Source organism: Penicillium brevicompactum, assembly GCF_028827555.1.
Source record: "Penicillium brevicompactum strain IBT 35665 chromosome Unknown utg000003l_segment0_segment0, whole genome shotgun sequence".
NCBI lineage: Eukaryota > Fungi > Ascomycota > Eurotiomycetes > Eurotiales > Aspergillaceae > Penicillium > Penicillium brevicompactum.
The window spans coordinates 5,066,178-5,084,571 of NW_026623206.1; the positions used below are offsets into that span (position 1 = coordinate 5,066,178).

Genomic DNA, 18,394 nt, shown 5'->3' on the forward strand with positions numbered 1-18,394 from the left:
GGTCTCTTCACGAAGGGACCATTCAAGACTTGATGATGTACATGTGCTCAGAAAAGCTCACACTAGAGGGACAGCAATTGATTCGTCTGGAGAAACCGTTGGAGAGCGAGAGCCAAGAGGCACTTGAAGAGGATGAAGCGTTGAAGGCAATCGAAGAGGATGCAGAGCCGATCAGCGACAATGAGGAGATTGAAGAGAGCGAGAATCTCGAGGGTAACTCTGAGCCAGAGGAGACATACCAAGTGGAGTGTACGGTGGTAGAGACCGGCCGGAGCTCTATACACAGACATATTCACGAACCTGAACAAGAAGAAGAGAGTATGGAGGAAGACGTGGTTGATTACGACGAAGCAGATTTACTTCCGCCTCCAATCATGCAATTGAGTGATAGAAGCCAGAAGAGATCTTCTGGTCGGGTAACAATGCCCTCCAGCAGACTGCGAGGTTACGAGGTATACTAGTCTTTATAATTAGCCAATTTGATTTTTTCAAGCCCTTCATGTTCCTTTCCAAATATTCACAGCCAGAAGCTAGTAGTTACGCCATCAAAACAATTAGATAATCGAAAATTACTGCATAACTTAGTGTAAAATGATCAGTCAGCTTTGTTTGCTTTTTTGGGTAATCGCGGGTACCCATTTGGGTCTTGGGTTGGGTTTCCCGGATGACAACCCGCCCACGGGCTTGCTGACTAAGACCCAACCCGGCCCATGGGCTGGGTTTTCGCGGGCGGGTTTGGGCGGTGGGCGGGTTTTGGCGAGGCCTAGGTCGATCAAAGCGACTCGATTCACACGAGATGCAGGATGAGGCTCTGACACCGTGTTTGACGGCCCCTTCTTGCGTTCATTTCTATTGCCCCATTTATAGGTTAAATTGTCGATTATCATGCAGTCACACAGGCTTCCCTCTCCGGCATTGGAGGCTCTTGATCACATGCAAATGATTAGTGTGTTCTACGGTCTATGTTAGGACAGTCCCCTTGGCGTCCTGGTATGATATGGATACGAATTAATAATGTGAGATGTGCCTGATATGGGTATGATGATATTCAGACTAATCGCTGGTACTCCTAAGATGTTCCCCCTCCTCCTTTTAGAGGCGCCTCCTCGTGCGTATGCAAGGAAGTAAGCGAGGTGATGTATTGTCGACGATCGATGGATCGGTAAGGTCTCGTACGTAGCAATGGATTATCACCAAACAGCTGTTCCTCTAAATACATCCGTCCGCCTGTTATATACATACTCAGACTCAGGGGCTTGCTTCTTAGTAAGCTTCTCTTGTGGATCCTGTCCAAAACGGGCTTAGTGGTAAATTACCACTGACATGTATCAACAGGCGGCTTTGGTGGTGCATAGGCAACTCGTCCGCATTTTCTATACTGGCGCAACAGTCTACCTACTTATTGTGATATGAAGCCGGTGCAGGTCAGGAACCAAGCTGGTGTCCAATCAACTTGGCTCATTGTTATATATATAGACCCATGTATTAGTAAAAAAGAGTTATGGTCCCCGAAGCCCGTGAGTGGCAAGTTGTAGATCACTATATTCGCAAGGACAGCCGGAACCTCATCATTGCGAAGTCAGTCACCAATGACGACCTCGGCTACCCGTTTCTTTGCTTAGCGTTTTGCTTGAAGATGCCCATAGCGCTATAAGGATTCACATTGAAAAGAAACTAGAAAACCATAGAGTAAAAGACATGTCGAGTATTCGGTAGACGCGCTCGAAACCGAGTCATCGTTACTCGTACATTCACACCGTACATCACACGCTGGAAAGTTAGGATCAGGAAGGAGAAAAAGAGCGATGGGTTTGCTAAGGTAAACCAGATCATATGGTCTGGCCCGGATAGGAAACCATTTAAGCTGAAGACTCGACATTCCAAGACATGCCGGAGCGAGCATCACCGGTACCGTTGGCGGTGATGCTAGCTGCGCTGCCATTAAGGCGGCCCTTGGAAGCAGCAGTAGCCTTCTTATCTTATTCAACTTCGTCAATATAGCCTTCATCCACATCGATTCTCTGCAAGGGGGTTTCGTGCGCGGGAGGTGCCTCAGAGCGAGGAGCCTCCTCCTCGACCGGGGTATTGGCCAAAGGAGGCCCAGACGGAGGGACTTTCAATGCGGGAGCAGAGTCTTCGGTGATCGAGGGAGAACTGGGATTACTTGAGGCGTGGGGTTGCACGTTTTGAATCGAAGGAGGGTGTCCACCACCTTCCGAGTGGTAATTCTCGTTAGCACGACGGGCATCCTCGTGGTGTACCTCTGAGAAGTTTCGTCGTTGCATGTTACTAGAAGGCATACGAACGGGAGGGCTCAGGCGACAAACGGTCTGGTCATCAAGACGGGCACGGATCTCGTCATTTGCGAGCTTCTTGGTCGGACCGGCATCAGCCTCCCATTCACGGCCACGCTTCATCGCAGAGGTGGAACGCCCTTCGCGGTCGCGGGCGGCGGCCTCAGCAGTGTTAGCGGCAGAGGCAGGACCCGAGGCAGAAGCGATCGAGCTACCACCCGTCACTTGTGGGAGGAGTGTAGAACCTTCATGAAACGGCTGGTGGGGCCAACTTGATCCAGGAGAAGAGGGACGCTCATCGCAAATGGGACGACTCTCGGCCGGAGGGGGAGGAGCATCGCCATCAGGCCCAGGTGTTCCAAGGAACTCGGAGGGCAGACTGCTGCGGGCGGCACCAAATGCAATGTCACCGCTAAGGGCGCGTTCATGGCCCAAAGAGGGTGCGTTTGCGATCTGAGGCAAGGTGTGAAACGCCGGGTAGGGGTTGGGATGACCCATCTTTGGGAGGCAAGGCGCACCACGGGGATCCGGGAATGCCTGGCCAGGCTCCTGTTGACTGCTTTGCACGGAAGCACCGGGGGCCCGAGCATCCCGCTGGTCAGAAATGTTTGATGAAGGACCTTGGCCCTGAGATTGAAGCTCATTTATACCACGGTTCCAATTGGGAATCGACCTCAAGGGAGCAGGGACTTGGGTTGGAGGGTCGATAGGGGCTGGAGCAATCCTCCCGGGAGCTGGAGGCGCACCAAAACCAGTTGCCTGATGAGCCTGGTGATGAACATCATGTGGCTGGGGAGCGGGGTTACTGGGCGGCTGCTGCCCATCAGTATCGGTAGACAATCGTCTTTGAAGATGCTGCAAGCGAGCTTTGATTACAACGCTGCCCGGATCAAGGTTTGCGGCGCGTGTGTATGCATCCAGGGCATCGGCAAATTGATGGTTGCAGGACTCGTACAGAGCACCCAGGTCGTACCAAACTTCCGAAATGTAAGGGTTCAGACGAATCGCACGAGAGTAGGCATCAAGAGCATCGCGATACTGATTGATTTGGTAGAAGAGAACACCAATCGAACACCAGAAGGTAGGGTTGCGACCGTCGCGGTAGACCGCTTGCTGGTAGGCTTCATAGGCCTTGAGGTAATTCACCGTTAACATGTAGCAACGGCCGAGGAGGTACCAGCTTTGAGCATCATTGTTATCTAGTGAAGAAATTAACTGGTGTAAATCGAAATATTGGTTGGGGGGGAATTATTCTTACCGGAATTGACAGACTGTTCCAGGAACTGGATGGCCTTCTCCTGGCTCTGGAAGGCGTTGCTCGACTGGAGATAGAGCCAGCCAAGCTGCTGGAGAACCTTGGCGTGACTCGGATTCCGCTCGAGCACGCGTTGGTAAGCTGATTGAGCAGACCCAAACTATACAAAGTCTTTATCAATATAAGGTAATTCTCAGAAAGTAAAAACTTACATCTTTTTGTTGCTCGTGAACATGACCAATCTGGAACCAGATGTCCTCTTCGGTCAGAGGGCGTGGTGGATCGCTAAAAATGTAGTTGAAACACTGGAAGACAATTAATTAGTTAAAACTCTCAACCCTCATATCATAGTGGTTAATATACCTCCAAACTCTGGTTAAACTTTTGCTGTTGCTTGTAGATGATTCCCAGGCGAAAATAAATTTCGTTGGCCTTCTCAAAGTCGGGAGCCATGCTTATGACTCGCGAGAAAGCCTCTTCGGCATGATCCAGAGAGTCATAGCGATCATACAAGATACCAATTCCATACCACAGCTTGGGTTCCTACCAAGGCAAGTGTAATCAGCAACTAGTATTGTAGAGGATATGTGGAGAGAACTGCTTACCTTGGGATTGTGCAAGTAGTAGAGAGCTTGCTGGTAAGAGGTGTATGCATCTTGCAAATTGTCCATCATGAGATGGCAGTGACCCAAGCTACCCCAAGTCTCTCCACTGCTCGGGTCCAACTTCAAAATATTTTGCAAGTACTCAATAGCTCTGGGCAACTGCTCTTTTGTCCGGAGGATGCATGAGATAGCGTTCATGGCTGGGATAGACCACTGGTTGTGACGCAAAGCCTGCTCATAATGATTTATTGCACCATCTAAATCGCCCATCGATTCGGTCAAGCTTCCTGCATATGAGTGTCAGCATTGGCCAGATTGCGAGCCCAAGCTAAAACCCTTACCTATTTGAAGCCAGACCTGCCCATTAAGCGCGGCGATCTCCTGGGCGATGGCGAAAGAAGGGGCTCTCTTTTGACCTTGCACCAGAATTGCAGCCACATGATCATTAGCGTACGCATGTGCTGCAAGCTGCAGCGCAGCAAGATGCGGAGCCACGCCCTCGGCGGGAGATGGTTGGGTATGAGACATGGTTTTTGAGATTGGTTGTAGTTTAGTTCGAACCGTTGCGCGACCGAGCTTCCGGAAGCTTTTGCGACACGATGATATAATCCAAATCTACACCATGATGAGACACTAGTAAATACACTCTGTGAGTGTGCGCTCTAATTCTCAGACGTGGTTTCCGATGGACCTGATGCAAATTGAAAAGAAAATATGGATCACAAAATGAGCATAGGTTCCTCAAGCGACATTATCCAGAAGTGAAGTGTATCAGTCGATGCAAAAAGAATTGACTGGGCCTTGGCGTTCCCAAAGATAGGAATGACAATCCTGGGGAAAGGCGGAGTCAGAACTCTGGGGAGCTGAGAGGGGAAGAAGGGAAAGACGGAAAAAGGAAAGAAAAAAATGATGATATAGATGATATAGTGGATAAAATGGAAGTTTAGAGTTGAAGTGAAAATCAGAGGGCCTAAGGGAGGAAGAGAGGGAAAGAGTCGTAGGCGGGCTGGTGGTTCTCAGGAACGGCTTAACGATGTGGAGAAAGATCTGGAGGGGGTTTTTTTTTTTTTTTTTTTTGTCAATTCTTACTCATCGGATCCATTCCGTGCATTTCTTTTTTTAGTTTACATCTTTCGGTTCGAGGACGATTGATGACACATTCGCAAGACGAGTTCCCTGACGGTCGCCCCCAGTGGGCTAGTGACCACCTTCCAGCTGTCGGCAGGCCTGACAGCACTCCCGCATAGCAGCGTATATACAGAGCGAGCTACATCGGGCAAATGACTTCATCATCGTCATCAATGGAACCATAAAAGTAAATCTTTTTCCATGTTTTAGTAGATAGACAAATCAACAATAATAAGAAACTTGACTAACGACTCAATATTTTCAATGCAGTTTTATACCGGCATGATCGATCCTCTTTGGGAGGTGAGATGGGGAAGGCGAGGCCAAGCAACCAGCTTGTGACTGAGCAACCGAAATTAACCCCGCCCATCACGACATGGACACCTTCGCTTTCGGACATCAACCCATCCATGGATTGTACAAACAAGCTTAATCTTTACTTTCCCACCTGATTCCACTTCAAACAGGGTTTTCTTCTCACATTTTTCAGGGTATTCAGCTTATCAATCAGATATATCACAATGCATACCGCTCCCTCATAGCACTTCCACATTCTATGTACAGCCATGTCCTTCCACCTGACATGTGACCTTCGAAGAAAATGTCTATACCGCTCCATGCCCACTATTACTGTGGGCCATGATAGCCAGGGGAGCTCGCTGCACTCCCCAATCCCCTCCTTTCAGCTCGTGCGCGTAGAATCTAACCAGAAGACCAACGCTAACTGGGCCAATGATGGTATTCAAAAGAATCGCCCAGACGCCAGTGTAGAAACCTTCATCACTAACGTACGGAGTTTCATTGTGTCCGATTTCGATTATCAGAAGCCCAATTTCACCGCGTGCTACCATGGCAGATCCTAAAAGTGTTGCGGCCAGCCAGGCCCGTTTCCACGTCTTCCTCTTCTCCTGGTCGCTTTGTTCATCGCTTGGGTTGTTGTCCGCAATTTTTGGTTGTCCCCGTGTTTTCTGCCCTTCGTGTGGCTCTTCTTTGTGAGATTTACCTCCCAAAACGAGTTGCCATATGGGGACCCACATTCCGACGATGCACTATAAATCTGTTTTAGCTCAATGGCTGAGAATTGACTGAGAGTATCTCTATACCTTTGCAACCGTCATCAGAAGGGTGTAAACAATGCCTTTCCAAATGCGTTCCCCGGTCCACAGCTTCAAGAACGGAATCGCGAATCCGATACTTGAGAAGAACAATGGTTCCATCAAATACTGCTGGGCCCCTAGCAAGTATTTCTCAAAGGTATGAATGAAAGTGGGGCTTTTATCCGCCTCGCGCTCGCCCTCCTCGCGGCTTAGGACAACAAATGGTCCCTCGGGGTGCTTGCTCGGTATGTATGTAAGAAATACACCCGCCAGGAAGGCACCAAATAAGACGGATGTACCAGTAAAGCCAGCGATGGCTATGAAAGCCGAAAGAACAAGGGTCATGAGGATGATGTTCGAGATATGGTCGTAGCGCGCAAAGCGGTGTTCAATGAACTTGCGGAAAAAGGGCGCAAAGACCCATTTAGTGACGATAGGCGTTACAACAGCCATGCCTATCGATGCCACTATGGGACGTCCAATGAGCCAGCCCAGGTTGACACTATCGCCGCCACCTGAAAGTTTGCCCAAATCGCCAATTACACTGTGTAGATAGATAGTTAGCTTGATGTATTACCACACACCTTATCTCAGTTCAGATAGGCGACACACCTTAACATGACAAGACCTACGACATCGTCGATGACAGCCGCGCTGACCAGAACTGACCCTACTCGAGTCTCGGCGAGATTGACCGAGTCAGACGTGGAGCTGATCACAGCAAATGTGGTCCCTAACATTAATCAGCAATGGAAACTTTGTGGAATGAGAACTTCCGAGGATAGTTTACCGAGCGAAGTAGCGGAAAGAGACGCACCAATGATGAAGGTCTCAACTGCCCCTAGTCCATGTTAGCTATCAACTGTAGAAAATGGGGCAATAAAACCAACCATATCCAAAGCCAAGGTAGAGCAAAAGGTATGAAAGACCAATGGGAAACAAAACCCCAGTTGCTGCGCCGATCATACTCAAAGTGAAGTTCTGTTTAAGCAAATCGACGCGGGCGCCAAGACCGCCTAGAATTAATGACATCAGTATCCCAAGAGCCAAGAAGCCAAGAAGCCGAGCAGTCAGGCACGATGAAATTTTTTACTTACCTTCGAAAATGATCAAAATTAGGCCAACATATCCAAGAGTGACAAAAGTCTCTTGCCAGTGATGCTGAAGGATATTGGCCAAGGGTACTCCATAGATGATGCCGACAGCGATTTGACCTATAATTCCGGCCTGGATTGCCGTCGCGGAGATCCATCTTGCAAGGGAAAGAAAGAAGAAAAAAGAAATGACGATGAGGATGTCGACAGCTGCAATAATTGATCAGTGAGGAATGAGCATGGATCAATCGGCATATGCTTGGGTACTTACTTCCAGGTTCGTGGTAAGGGAGGAAACTACCGGCCATGCTCAAGTTTTGTCTTTAACCTTGTAGCAAGATTGAACAAGATTGAAGAATGAGGAAGGGAAATTGCCAGCACTAAACTAAGTGTGAAGAGTGGTCCCTGACAATCTTGGAACTAGTGTAGGCATGGGTGGATTCGAAGAAACGATTGGATTACCGGAAACGAAATGTCGCCATCAGGTACTCACCTCGCATTAGTTACCGCCGTAGTTACAGTTACTAACCTTATTCACTAGTTCTACACTACTACATTTTATAAGTGAGTCCCTAACGAAATCATTATGCATTTGGCAAGTGTGCCAATGTTGGCACGTTTGCATTTGGTTGTGGCGGGTGAGGCGGTCAGAGATGGCAGGTCCCCGGTTTTGCTTCGGGAACTGCTAAACCAGAACAGGAGAGAGGGCGGTGCCTCTGCCATTTCAAGAAAAGCGTGGAAAGCATGGACGACGAACCCGATCGAGGGGGCGGCCGAATCCGGCCGCGTCGGCACAAATGGTATTTTTCAGTAGGTTGATAAGCGGCCTCTCCACAATTGGCGCCAGTCACAGTAAAGACATGGGAACCTGAATTGACTTCGCAACCACAAATTGCTTTTGGAGCTGCACTTAGAAGACAGATCATTTTTCTTATTTTCACTAATACCTCGTATGAGGCCGGCTTGTTTGACTGTGTTCATTTCTGATTTTATATATATAGGGAAAACTTGTCCCATAGCAAATTGGCCAAATGCCCGACATTTATATGTATACGCAATCATTTGATTGTGGTAGGAGAAGAGAGATGATTCTCTTGTATTAATGATCCAACTACAGCCATGAAGCTCTCTAGATAGCTTCATGGCGACAGACGGACAAAGAAACAGAGACACAAAGTCATGAAAGTCAGAAAGGATCTTACAGGGACAAAGAAAGGTCTGACAAGCTTCAGGTAAGTAATTTCTATTGCACCAATGTATCACCACCGATTCAAACAACTGGCCATCCACTGGAAAAGTCGATTTTGTTCCAGCCGAACAATTTTTGGCTATCGGCGTAACCGATAGTTGTGTCCACATAGTGATAGTATAGAACAGGGCCAAGCCTGGAATCGGTAAAGACACCCCTAGACAAAGTAAGCAATGGATTTCGGGAAATTTCTGGACCAAGAGGTGGAAACTTACTGCCCCCCGGGCCCGTAAACGTTGCCGTGGCTTTCCAGCACAACTGTACCTCCTCCATTTGTGCAGGCAACACCAGATTTGTCCACCTACAAGGAATACTGTTAAAGCAAATTGACATTGGCAGGGGTAAAATACGTACGAATCCGCTCGTTGGCGATGTAGATCGGCAGACCTTGATCTTGTACTCTTCGCCACTGGCAGGGCGAGACGTATCGAAGCCACAGCATTTTCCCGCAGAGTAGAAGAGGTAGTAGTAACTACCATGCTTGTACATGTAGGCACCCTCAACCGCATGAGTTCCTGACGGGTCAAAGGCCACATTGTAAGATGACGATGCAACTTTGGTGGCAGCCGAGTTCATAGGAGCTTGGTAGATATCGTGCCAGAAAGAACCAAAGGTCATATAGTAAGATCCACCATCATTGAACAGGTTGGCATCGATAGCATTGTAGCTCTTGGAGGAGGAGGACCTGATTCCAGTACTTCCGTGGTCAGTCCAGGAACCCGGCTCCATGGTCGGGGAACTGGCTACTCCAATCGCCGAATCCTGTGACCCGAATGTGGAAACCGTGTAGTAGACATAGTAAAGATCATTGACGAGCTGAGCGTCAGGTGCCTAAGCAGAGTTGTATCAGTATAGATCCAACAAGGCATTAAAAATTAACTCGTGTGGCTCACCCAAAGGTCATCACGACCAGGAAGGTCAATTGAGGACCCAGCAGGCAAAATAGATCCAATATTTGTCCATGGACCTTTGATGGAGGTTGCACTCGCGTATGATATCTTGTTCCCAGTGGAAAACCGGAAATATCGCTTGTCAGACGAGCGTTGGATCAAGGTAGGGTCATGCACGTTGCAGGCCCCTGAGCAGCTGCCAGGACTGGCGTATGCATTGGCAATAGCTGTAAACAGCACCGCCGGGAGCGTAATGCCAGCGAAATACCTCATAATTTGATATTTACAACAGTGATGTGAACCAATGTCGAGTTGTTATCAAGGGGAAACCCAGGGTCTATTTATATTGATAGGCGGAAACAGTCAATAAGCGGAGGGCAACCGGAGCACGTTTCCTCAAGATTTCGCGGACTGCCAAACTGTACAAATTCTCATTGTTTATCACGCTAGAGTTATATAGGAAGATTCCCGAGACATTCATCAGCCAACAGAGGCAAGATGGGACTGAACCGTGGGTGGCTCACCGATTGGTGGAATTACCACACTATCTGCGGATACCTGCGACAAAACATCCTTAGGGTGCCACTTGGGACTAAATGTGTCTAAAGCTAGGGTTGTCAAACACTAGCTGAAACACCACTATACAACGAAACACTCCAAGTGCGCCACCAGGCTCCAAATAGGACTACACCATAGGGTGCAACGCCGGCTTGGAATACGAAAGACTAAAGTATTTCACTACCGAGCTGGACACCCTAAAACACCATAGTAAATGCGATAAATTACAACTTAATATCTCAACAAAGGTGTTCTATATGGAAATTTCCTCATAGCTTAATCCTCTCTAGGTCATATCTGGCCTCTTCAAGGACTTTAATAAATATATACAACTTTGTGATTTGAGATATATATATTTGCGGCTTTAAGCAACGTAATTTTCAATACCATGATGATGCAGCTTTTTGATTTTCTTAAAACTGATATATAGTGTTTAGAACCCTTATCGATAGCTATTGAATAACAAAGAAATGAAAACAACAACGTGGTTGCTGAGATGTCAAGTTGTCATTTATCTCATTTACTATGGTGTTCTGGGGTGTCCAGCTCGGTAGAGTGTCCAGCTCGATAGTGAAATACAGTAGCCGGAGCGCTCCAGGGCTCTCAGCTACCATGATCCGTTGGTAGTCCCTTGCTAGTACGGAGTAATTACCAGGACCTAGTGGCCTGGCAAACAAAACGCCTGTTATACTAGTAAATATTTTAGATCGCGATACCACTTCGCTATATGCACGAACCATATTTCTGATACGCACCCTGTGCCAGTCGAATTTTATATCTTATAAATAGGGCTGAACAAGATGTCGATCATTTTCTCGTCATAGGTTGGCTGGTCTTCATTTTCTTTTTGGAATGGTAGATGGACCTGACAGGAACCCCTTAATATCCGTGTTAAATTACATGGGAATAATATATAACTTGGGCTTAAGCACTGTACAGAATATAATCGCCGGAGTGGGATCGTTATTACCTGCCAGATCTTCAAAGCAAAGAGTGCATTTCTTTCAAAATACAAAGTCAGAGAGAGAAGAGAAAGAAAGAATGGGGATCCTTTGTGTGGGGTTAAGTCGCATACAAATAATGCAAACATTGGACTCGATTCCTTGCATTCATGATTTCATCGCCATCGCAGAATCACTCCGTTCCCCTATGTTGTACCCATGTCCATGCAGATTCCCTGGAACCGCAGGCGGTGGCCATGGACGTCGACGACCCTCAGGAGTCAAGTGACGCAGAATGCGCAACGTCAACCTCTGAACTCGGTGGTGAAGCTGTGATACTCGAAGAAGTTGCGTGCAAAGGAGTGGACCAGGCCTCCGAAGCGATGTGGCACGCTCGGATGGGACATCTGAACCGGGGAGACTTGAGGGTGGTCCTCCGGCAGTCCGGCACTCCGTACCGACCGCTAACACAGGCGCAGATGCTGGCAACGATGCAGTGCCCGGCGTATATGTCGGGTAAGCAGCATCAGAAGAGGAACTCCCGTGCAAGACGGCCACGTCTGCATTCAACGAGGATCTTTGAAATGATCCATTCGGACATCATGGAGATGCGAAGTCTGCGAGCCACTTGGCCGAATTCCTCACTAATCCCGGACCTCAACACCTTGAAGCAGCCGACCGGCTCATCCGTTACCTCGACTCCACTCGTTACTTCGCCCTCGAGTACCATCCAATGCATGGCCTCGAGCCTGCCCTTCAATTCGCTAGCGACGCATCGTTCGGCGACCATAAGGACCGCAAGAGCTCGGAAGGATACCTCTGCAAGCTGTTCGGCGGGGCAGTCGACTGGAAAGCTGGAAAGCAAAAGACCGTGACAACTTCTACCACAGAAGCAGAGCTGCTAGCCCTATCCGAGGCAGCGAAATCAGCTCTTTGGTGGAAACGTCTACTCGCCGCGGTCAACCTCGAATACCAGGACTCAGAAGCCATGGAAATTCAGTGCGATAACGCCCAGACCGTTGGCCTTCTCACCAAGGAGACGCCTCAACTCAGTACCAAGCTTCGCCACGTTGATATTCACCACCACTGGCTTCGGCAGGCCGTCCAAGCCGGAGAAATCGCTATCCGCTGGGTTCCCACCAAAGATATGGCCGCGGATGGACTCACGAAGCTCTTACCTGCTCAAAATCACAGCAGTTTCATGCGCGCTCTCGGACTCACGAACATACAGCACCTTATCAAATGAGGTGGAAGTGAGAAAAGAAGATCGCATTCAACGTCGCGTTCTCAGACATGAGGTGGCTGCTGGGGGGGTGTGTCAACAAAAGAGGGTCGCCATTTTACTAGTGCGCCCGAGGAATATTCAGCACCCCCTCTGCCTGATGATCGTAAGGCTCTCAACGACCTTACTAAGCTCCTCCCCTATTTATTCTGCACTTTCTATAGTATATAGAAAACACACTCTCAAGTACTCAATTGGCTATGCCCGTACTAGTCCGTACTGTCCCGCTCGAAGTTCGACACCACAGCTTAGACCACCATTTGAAATTTCACCAGTATATTGAATCGCGACTTCCAGTTCATACTGGCAGAAGCAACGAAAAGTACCAACATCGCAAGATGGGCTTTTCTCTGGAACACCGACATTGACATGCTCGAAATATATGTCAGGTACGAGTCTAACCTCCCATATCAGTCATTATCATGACGCTGACTTCTGCGCCTCTCTATTTTCGAACAAGTGACCGTCTTCATTAGCTTAGAAAAGTAAGATGTTCTATCTTTGGTTATCAACGACCTGAGACAGGAAGATCGCTTCAGACAATTACCGTTTATGCAAGGCGATCCGCAGTCGCGCTTCTACGCCGGAACACCTTTGACAAGTGATAGTGGCATAAACCTAGGATGTTTGTTTGTATTGGACCCCGAGCCCCGCGGAGGGATGTCGAACATCGACGGGGACACGCTAGGGACAGTGGCAGCCCTAATTATGGGCTATCTGCGGGTTAGTCGCCAGGCAGCAGAAGGGAAACGAGCTTCACGCCTGTTGCATGGTCTCCACCTTTTCGTTAACGGCAACTTAATTTCCTGGCCAGAATCCTATGTCGTTCTGCCCGATATTTCAGGCGAAAGACCTCACTCGCTGGCATTCCCCCCCTCTGAGATAGAATGAGCCGCTCTACAAATTCTCAAGGGCTGGAAGTCTTTTTGGCAAATGCTGAAACTCTTCATACACCCCCAAAAACAGCGAGAAACGCCTCTCGAGCCCGTCCGATGAGTTGGACATATGTATTGCAGCAAGCCCAATGGAATCCTCGGGTAGCTCGCAACAGACCGATGGTGCTTTTTCCGACGGCGGCTCGTTGGAATACTCGACTAGCAATTCATGGCTTTTCCAATGAGCCGCAAATCTCTACGGGAAAGTCTGGATTTCGATGGTACTGGAGGTGCGAAGCTTTTGGCTACCACCGAAGAATCATCAAAAGATTCTACCGAGAACCCTCGCTACTCCAATGAATCACAAAGTCTTGCGCCTGTTCTTCCGATGTAGACCAAATGGGCGATACAGTGTCATCCGCAGCTGCCAGTCTCGACATTAGATTTCAGAATCAACTGATGCGTCGCTATCCCAAAGAAAAGCTCTGATCTTTCCCTCACGACGGTATCCCCTCTATGTTGGACGAACGTTATTCATTGGATGCGTCTCTCAAACGGAGGAAATAATCTATGACCACGGAAACCGTTAAACCCAACGCGTATTCCCCTGATGCGTATCAGGTCATGTTTGTCCCACTATGGAATGCCACCCATTTGCAGTGGCTCGCGGGATGTTTCTCTTGGGCTCCCCAGCCAACGCGAGTGTTCAGTCGTGCTATCGATCTCAGCTCTGTATTTGGCTTGCATCGCCCATCACGACAGAATACAGTCGGGTTGAATCAGCTATCGCAGATCGTCAAGAGGGTGATTTCATCAGTAGTATATCTCATGAGCTGCGCAGCCCATTGCATGGCGTATTGGCTGCCGCTGAGCCTTTTGGTGGCACGGGTCTGAACGAGTTCCAGGAGTCTCCTTGAGACGACACACGCATGTGGTCGAACTCTTTTAGATACCACGAACCAGGTATTGGACTTCAGCAAGATTATGTCATTTGAAAGGTCGAAGAGGAGGATCCAACGAGGAACGGATTTCTGGAAAGGGAAAGTCCCGGATGTAGCTCCACCGCGCCTTGATACATTTTGTATTGATATATTTGGCTATCTTGGCGGAGAACGTTGTGGACAGCGTGAATCAATGGTATCGGAGGGTGGTTCTACACCCGAGTGTCTATTCAAATACTGACTCAACGTTCAAGCAAGCCCTATACTGTTTTGGGGCATTCTTTGATGCACCTATGCTCACTGATTGCATCAATCTTTCACGCTTCAATTTTGGCTTCTTGTGTCGGTGTCTGACCGACTTGAGCACCTCGCCGCACGAGAATCCAATGCCATATGTTCGTCTGAGTCCACAGGAAGTATTTTGGCTAAACCCAATGCTACCGACCTGTGGTCCGTCTTGCGAGAGGAGGCTGGCGCGAATCAACAACAAAGCCGCGCTATCGCAATTGTCTCCCGAGGTGTTAAGATTTCGTGCATGGAAACAGGAATTAGCCCGTCAATACCGCGTGATTTTGCTACGGGGCGGCTTCACGTAAATTACTTCATATGGCGTTGTTTCTTATAGGATTAAAGCTGGGGCGCTGCTTCAGATGCGTCTATTAACAGCCTTCTCCAATTCAAGACTAACAGGGAACATCGTACACAGTGAATATAGAGAACTCAGTTCTGCCTTTCGTCCCTGTTTTTCAAGTCGACAGCGTATAAAAAGGTTGACGGGTATGCCTCTCGAAGAGAAATCCTGGCGGTCAATGACCTACATTCAAAATACAAACACTATGGAACAACGCAATGAGGAATTTGATATTTATTATCCGTTGCCTAGTGCTTTTTCAGCCACTGGTACACCCGGTCTGCGATCTCAAGGTTGTTCTTCTCCATGAAGAACATGTGTCCGTTGCCATGAATACCCTCGGTGCCTAGATTCGCGTACTCAACGTCTACGCCAGCTTGCTCCAGATACTTGACGGTGCAGTAATCGTATGGCGCATGGAACGATGCTTCGCCTGTAATAACGAGTTCTGGGATTTTGCCCAGGTTTGTCAACTGCTTCGCTGGGGACTTCTGCATGATGCACTCGTCGTGATCAGCGTCGATTGCTGGCTCGATGGCTGTCTCAATATTTTCGGCATTCTTGCCTGCAGACGGTTCGTATCCGATTGGGAGGTCAGTGAGACCGAAAGCGAAAGCTGGGTCGTTTCCGAACGGCGGGCGGAGCGTGAATGGTGGACCAGACGGCTCGAGCTGGACAATACCCTTAACTAGGTTTGGGCGCATGTCTCCGACCCTCCAGCCTACTCAATCGTTAACCACTTCAGCGCGTCATAGTGCTTGGCTGAAGTCACCGTATGCACCCGCCTGCGAGTGACTGATGATATAACAGTCGCCCACGAGCTCGACTAGAGCTGAATACGCCTGCGCATTTTGTTCTTCGCTTATGAAGCGGTCGGTCTGGAACTGCATCTGGCTCCTATAGAACGCGTCGAAAGTTGAATCGCCAATGCGACCGGTGCCAGGCCATTGCGTGTGAAGCTTCGCCTGTGGCCATTGGTTGTTGTTGCTTGCTACGTCGGTGAAAATATCAGAGACAGAATTGGGGGAACCAATGAACCCAATACTTCCCTGGCCGGAAAACCAGAAGGAGCGGCCGCGGGCAGGCTGGTCTGAGAGGTAGACTGTGTGACCCTTGGAGATAAAATAGGACGCCCATCCTGGCCGTCCGTCTGGAGTATCAAGGAAATTGGTACCGGTCTGAGCCGCGCCTGCAATAAAGATAATGGGAAGCGGTGGGTTAGCCGGGGTTGGCTTAGGGGAAAGCTTCTCGACGTAAATTTGCCCTATCATCGCCATCGATGTAGAATTGATTGCATTTTTCTGTTTGGAAATCTTAGATACGCGATAGAATTGGTGGGAATCAAGACTTGCTGTGGTGTTCGTGTATCGTCCGCCAACGTAGAGAATCTCGCGCTTAGGAACAACGTCCCTAAGCTGGGAACCATGAGTTTGCACATTGCCTCCTAGAAAGGCAACATGCGTCAAATATGTGAGAGAAGTCAAGATACGAAAGTTGAACATATTAACCCAATTCTGCGAGAAGTGCAAAGACCCTGAGAAAGAGATGTGTGGAGGGAGAGAAAAGACCTCCAGCTCGGGTTTGTGGAGGATCCACACCGCTTCTTGTTGTTGGTGCGCCCCGGCGAGCTTGTACACCCATCTAACGGTTTCTGGTAAAGGATAGTATCTGTAATACTAGAGATAAATACCAATTACAGGGTGGGGTTTTATTGGGGTTGCCTCACGTGATGCCGGCACAGAGCCCACCGGCCTACGGAGGGGTTTCTTCCCCCTGCAACTGCCTCACGGGAGTCAATTGCTCGCCTCTGCTCGTAGCTCGTCATCTCTCACACAGTCAAGACTCGTTGTGTCCCTCCCGCCTTCCCTCTGTACATAGAAACCATTGCAAATATACAGACACATTGCCTCCCTACAAGGGAGCGCGGATGGGGCTCTATCTGACGCTACGGTCTCAGACCGTAGCGACAGGTGACCCGTCACGGCCAAACTATACACATTCCTGATCCCTCTTGACTGGGTGATGTTACCAATAAACTACCTCAAATTTTGGTTAATCTACCAATACCCTCTAAATCCTAGCTAATAGAGAAATTCTAGGTCTCATCTATAATTAAAAAAAATTATTGTTTTATCTCTAAACTACCTTGCTAACCGTATACTCCAAATGCCCCTTCAGGTATAGCGTCATATGAGTGATACTACCAGAATCAATACCGACCAAATCTTCCTAGTGCTTCATGATCCCACTGCTCGCGGAAGAATGCTCTTCTGGTGGACTCCGCGATGAAGTGTCTGCTAGCCTGATTCCACTCATGCCGATTCTGACACCATTCCCCTCGCGTCAGTTCCTCCTGACTTGAATTTGTATTTGCCTGCCAGATATCCACCCGTCGTGTGGTTCCACAGTTACTTTTGTCACTCTTTTCGATACGCTGGAGTTCTGCTGATTGGGAATGACTGCTGCTACACTCCGGACCACTGTTGCTATTCGCACTCCGCAGCTGTGCAGCCTGTCTCACTTCCCTGCAAACTCGCCGGTAAAGATGCCGCGTGGTGGGCAGTATGCTAGCTATCATGTAGATGGAGGGTTCGACGAGGGCATATATCATAGGACCCCCTGAGGCGTACCATGTTGGATCCGAGAAGAGCGGGACGGTGAAGAAGACGGAGAAACGAAGTGCACATGTTATTATGCCCCTATATTGTATCAATACGTTTCCTTCTTCTAGGCGAGATGCAGAAGTAAGCGGAGGCGAAGCGTGTAACTTACAGCGAAGCAGCCAGAAAAGTAAGAATAAGGCCGATCTTTTCCGAATTGCGCATTTGCAATTGGAGAAGAATCGGCCAAGGGAGCACCAGCATCATCACATCCGTGACCAGACTCGGAATGCTATAGCTTTTATAAAAAAGCATCACGTCTCCACAAGTTCCATCGTTGACATCAACCGCCTGGGTCCAGAAGTACTTGAAAGGCCGGCAAATCGAAAACGCTAGGATAACAGAGATCAAGCCTTGAAGGATGATAATCACGCCAATGCCAGCAATGAGGCGACGATAACGCGAGACTTCGAACAGTTGATAGTAGAGGAATAGAGCGGCAAGCTTGGCGAACATAACGGCGGGTGTGTAGGTGAACTCGAGAACTTTGGATAGTTGCAGCCAGGTCTGAAATGTGGTCACAGGGACGGCATGGACGTGGTACCCTGCACCGCCGATTGTAACCATTACTATTGAGCGTTAGTGCCCATCATTCACTCGTCGAGTTTCCCCATCCTGATTCAAGCCATCGCAGCTTCATGTTTGCTTTTTTTTCTCAAGCAAAGGAAAATGCTCAATGCTTCCACCTCATTCGTTCTAAAGCCCATAACCCATGCGAGAAGACAAGAGGGGAAGGACTAACAGATTCCCGTCGCCGCACTCCCCATACAAAACACATAGCACAGCGTATTACACACCACCATGGGCACTCCCACAGCCTTGGGATTGAAATACCTGCTCACGTAGAACACCAGCATGAAAAAAGTATCAATCACAATGAACGCGATGCTGACC

At 48.7% G+C, this 18,394-nt stretch overlaps 5 protein-coding genes and 1 pseudogene across 6 annotated transcripts; 1 reads left to right on the top strand and 5 right to left on the bottom strand.

The window, feature by feature from the left end:
* Positions 1-1,859: 1,859 nt before the first annotated feature.
* Positions 1,860-4,682, bottom strand: N7506_005565 (tetratricopeptide repeat protein; the record flags this gene model as incomplete). Its single annotated transcript, XM_056954859.1, is given in 7 exon segments — positions 1,860-1,970; positions 1,989-3,493; positions 3,553-3,709; positions 3,762-3,854; positions 3,913-4,092; positions 4,155-4,441; positions 4,496-4,682. 7 exon segments carry the CDS (start codon positions 4,680-4,682, stop codon positions 1,860-1,862), a joined length of 2,520 nt encoding a protein of 839 aa, XP_056813748.1.
* Positions 4,683-5,887: 1,205 nt separating this feature from the next.
* On the bottom strand, positions 5,888-7,781 carry N7506_005566 (cation:proton antiporter; the record flags this gene model as incomplete). The annotated part of the gene is made up of 7 exons (XM_056954860.1): positions 5,888-6,331; positions 6,386-6,923; positions 6,992-7,112; positions 7,170-7,220; positions 7,270-7,395; positions 7,477-7,683; positions 7,745-7,781. The coding sequence occupies 7 exons, from the start codon at positions 7,779-7,781 to the stop codon at positions 5,888-5,890; spliced, it is 1,524 nt and encodes a 507-aa protein (XP_056813749.1).
* Positions 7,782-8,743: 962 nt separating this feature from the next.
* On the bottom strand, positions 8,744-9,885 carry N7506_005567 (uncharacterized protein; the record flags this gene model as incomplete). Its single annotated transcript, XM_056954861.1, has 4 exons — positions 8,744-8,879; positions 8,938-9,023; positions 9,077-9,553; positions 9,616-9,885. The coding sequence occupies 4 exons, from the start codon at positions 9,883-9,885 to the stop codon at positions 8,744-8,746; spliced, it is 969 nt and encodes a 322-aa protein (XP_056813750.1).
* Positions 9,886-11,844: 1,959 nt separating this feature from the next.
* Positions 11,845-12,357, top strand: N7506_005568 (Ty1/Copia family ribonuclease HI; the record flags this gene model as incomplete). Its single annotated transcript, XM_056954862.1, has 1 exon — positions 11,845-12,357. One exon carries the CDS (start codon positions 11,845-11,847, stop codon positions 12,355-12,357), a length of 513 nt encoding a protein of 170 aa, XP_056813751.1.
* A 2,731-nt stretch (positions 12,358-15,088) lies between these two features.
* Positions 15,089-16,342, bottom strand: N7506_005569 (alpha/beta hydrolase; the record flags this gene model as incomplete). Its single annotated transcript, XM_056954863.1, has 2 exons — positions 15,089-15,561; positions 15,613-16,342. The coding sequence occupies 2 exons, from the start codon at positions 16,340-16,342 to the stop codon at positions 15,089-15,091; spliced, it is 1,203 nt and encodes a 400-aa protein (XP_056813752.1).
* A 707-nt stretch (positions 16,343-17,049) lies between these two features.
* Positions 17,050-18,393, bottom strand: N7506_005570 (annotated as a pseudogene). Its single transcript has 3 exons — positions 18,243-18,393; positions 17,613-18,069; positions 17,050-17,539 (listed from the first exon to the last, which is right to left on the bottom strand). Coding segments are annotated over exons 1-3 (1,098 nt in total).
* Between the last annotated feature and the right edge of the window lies 1 nt (position 18,394).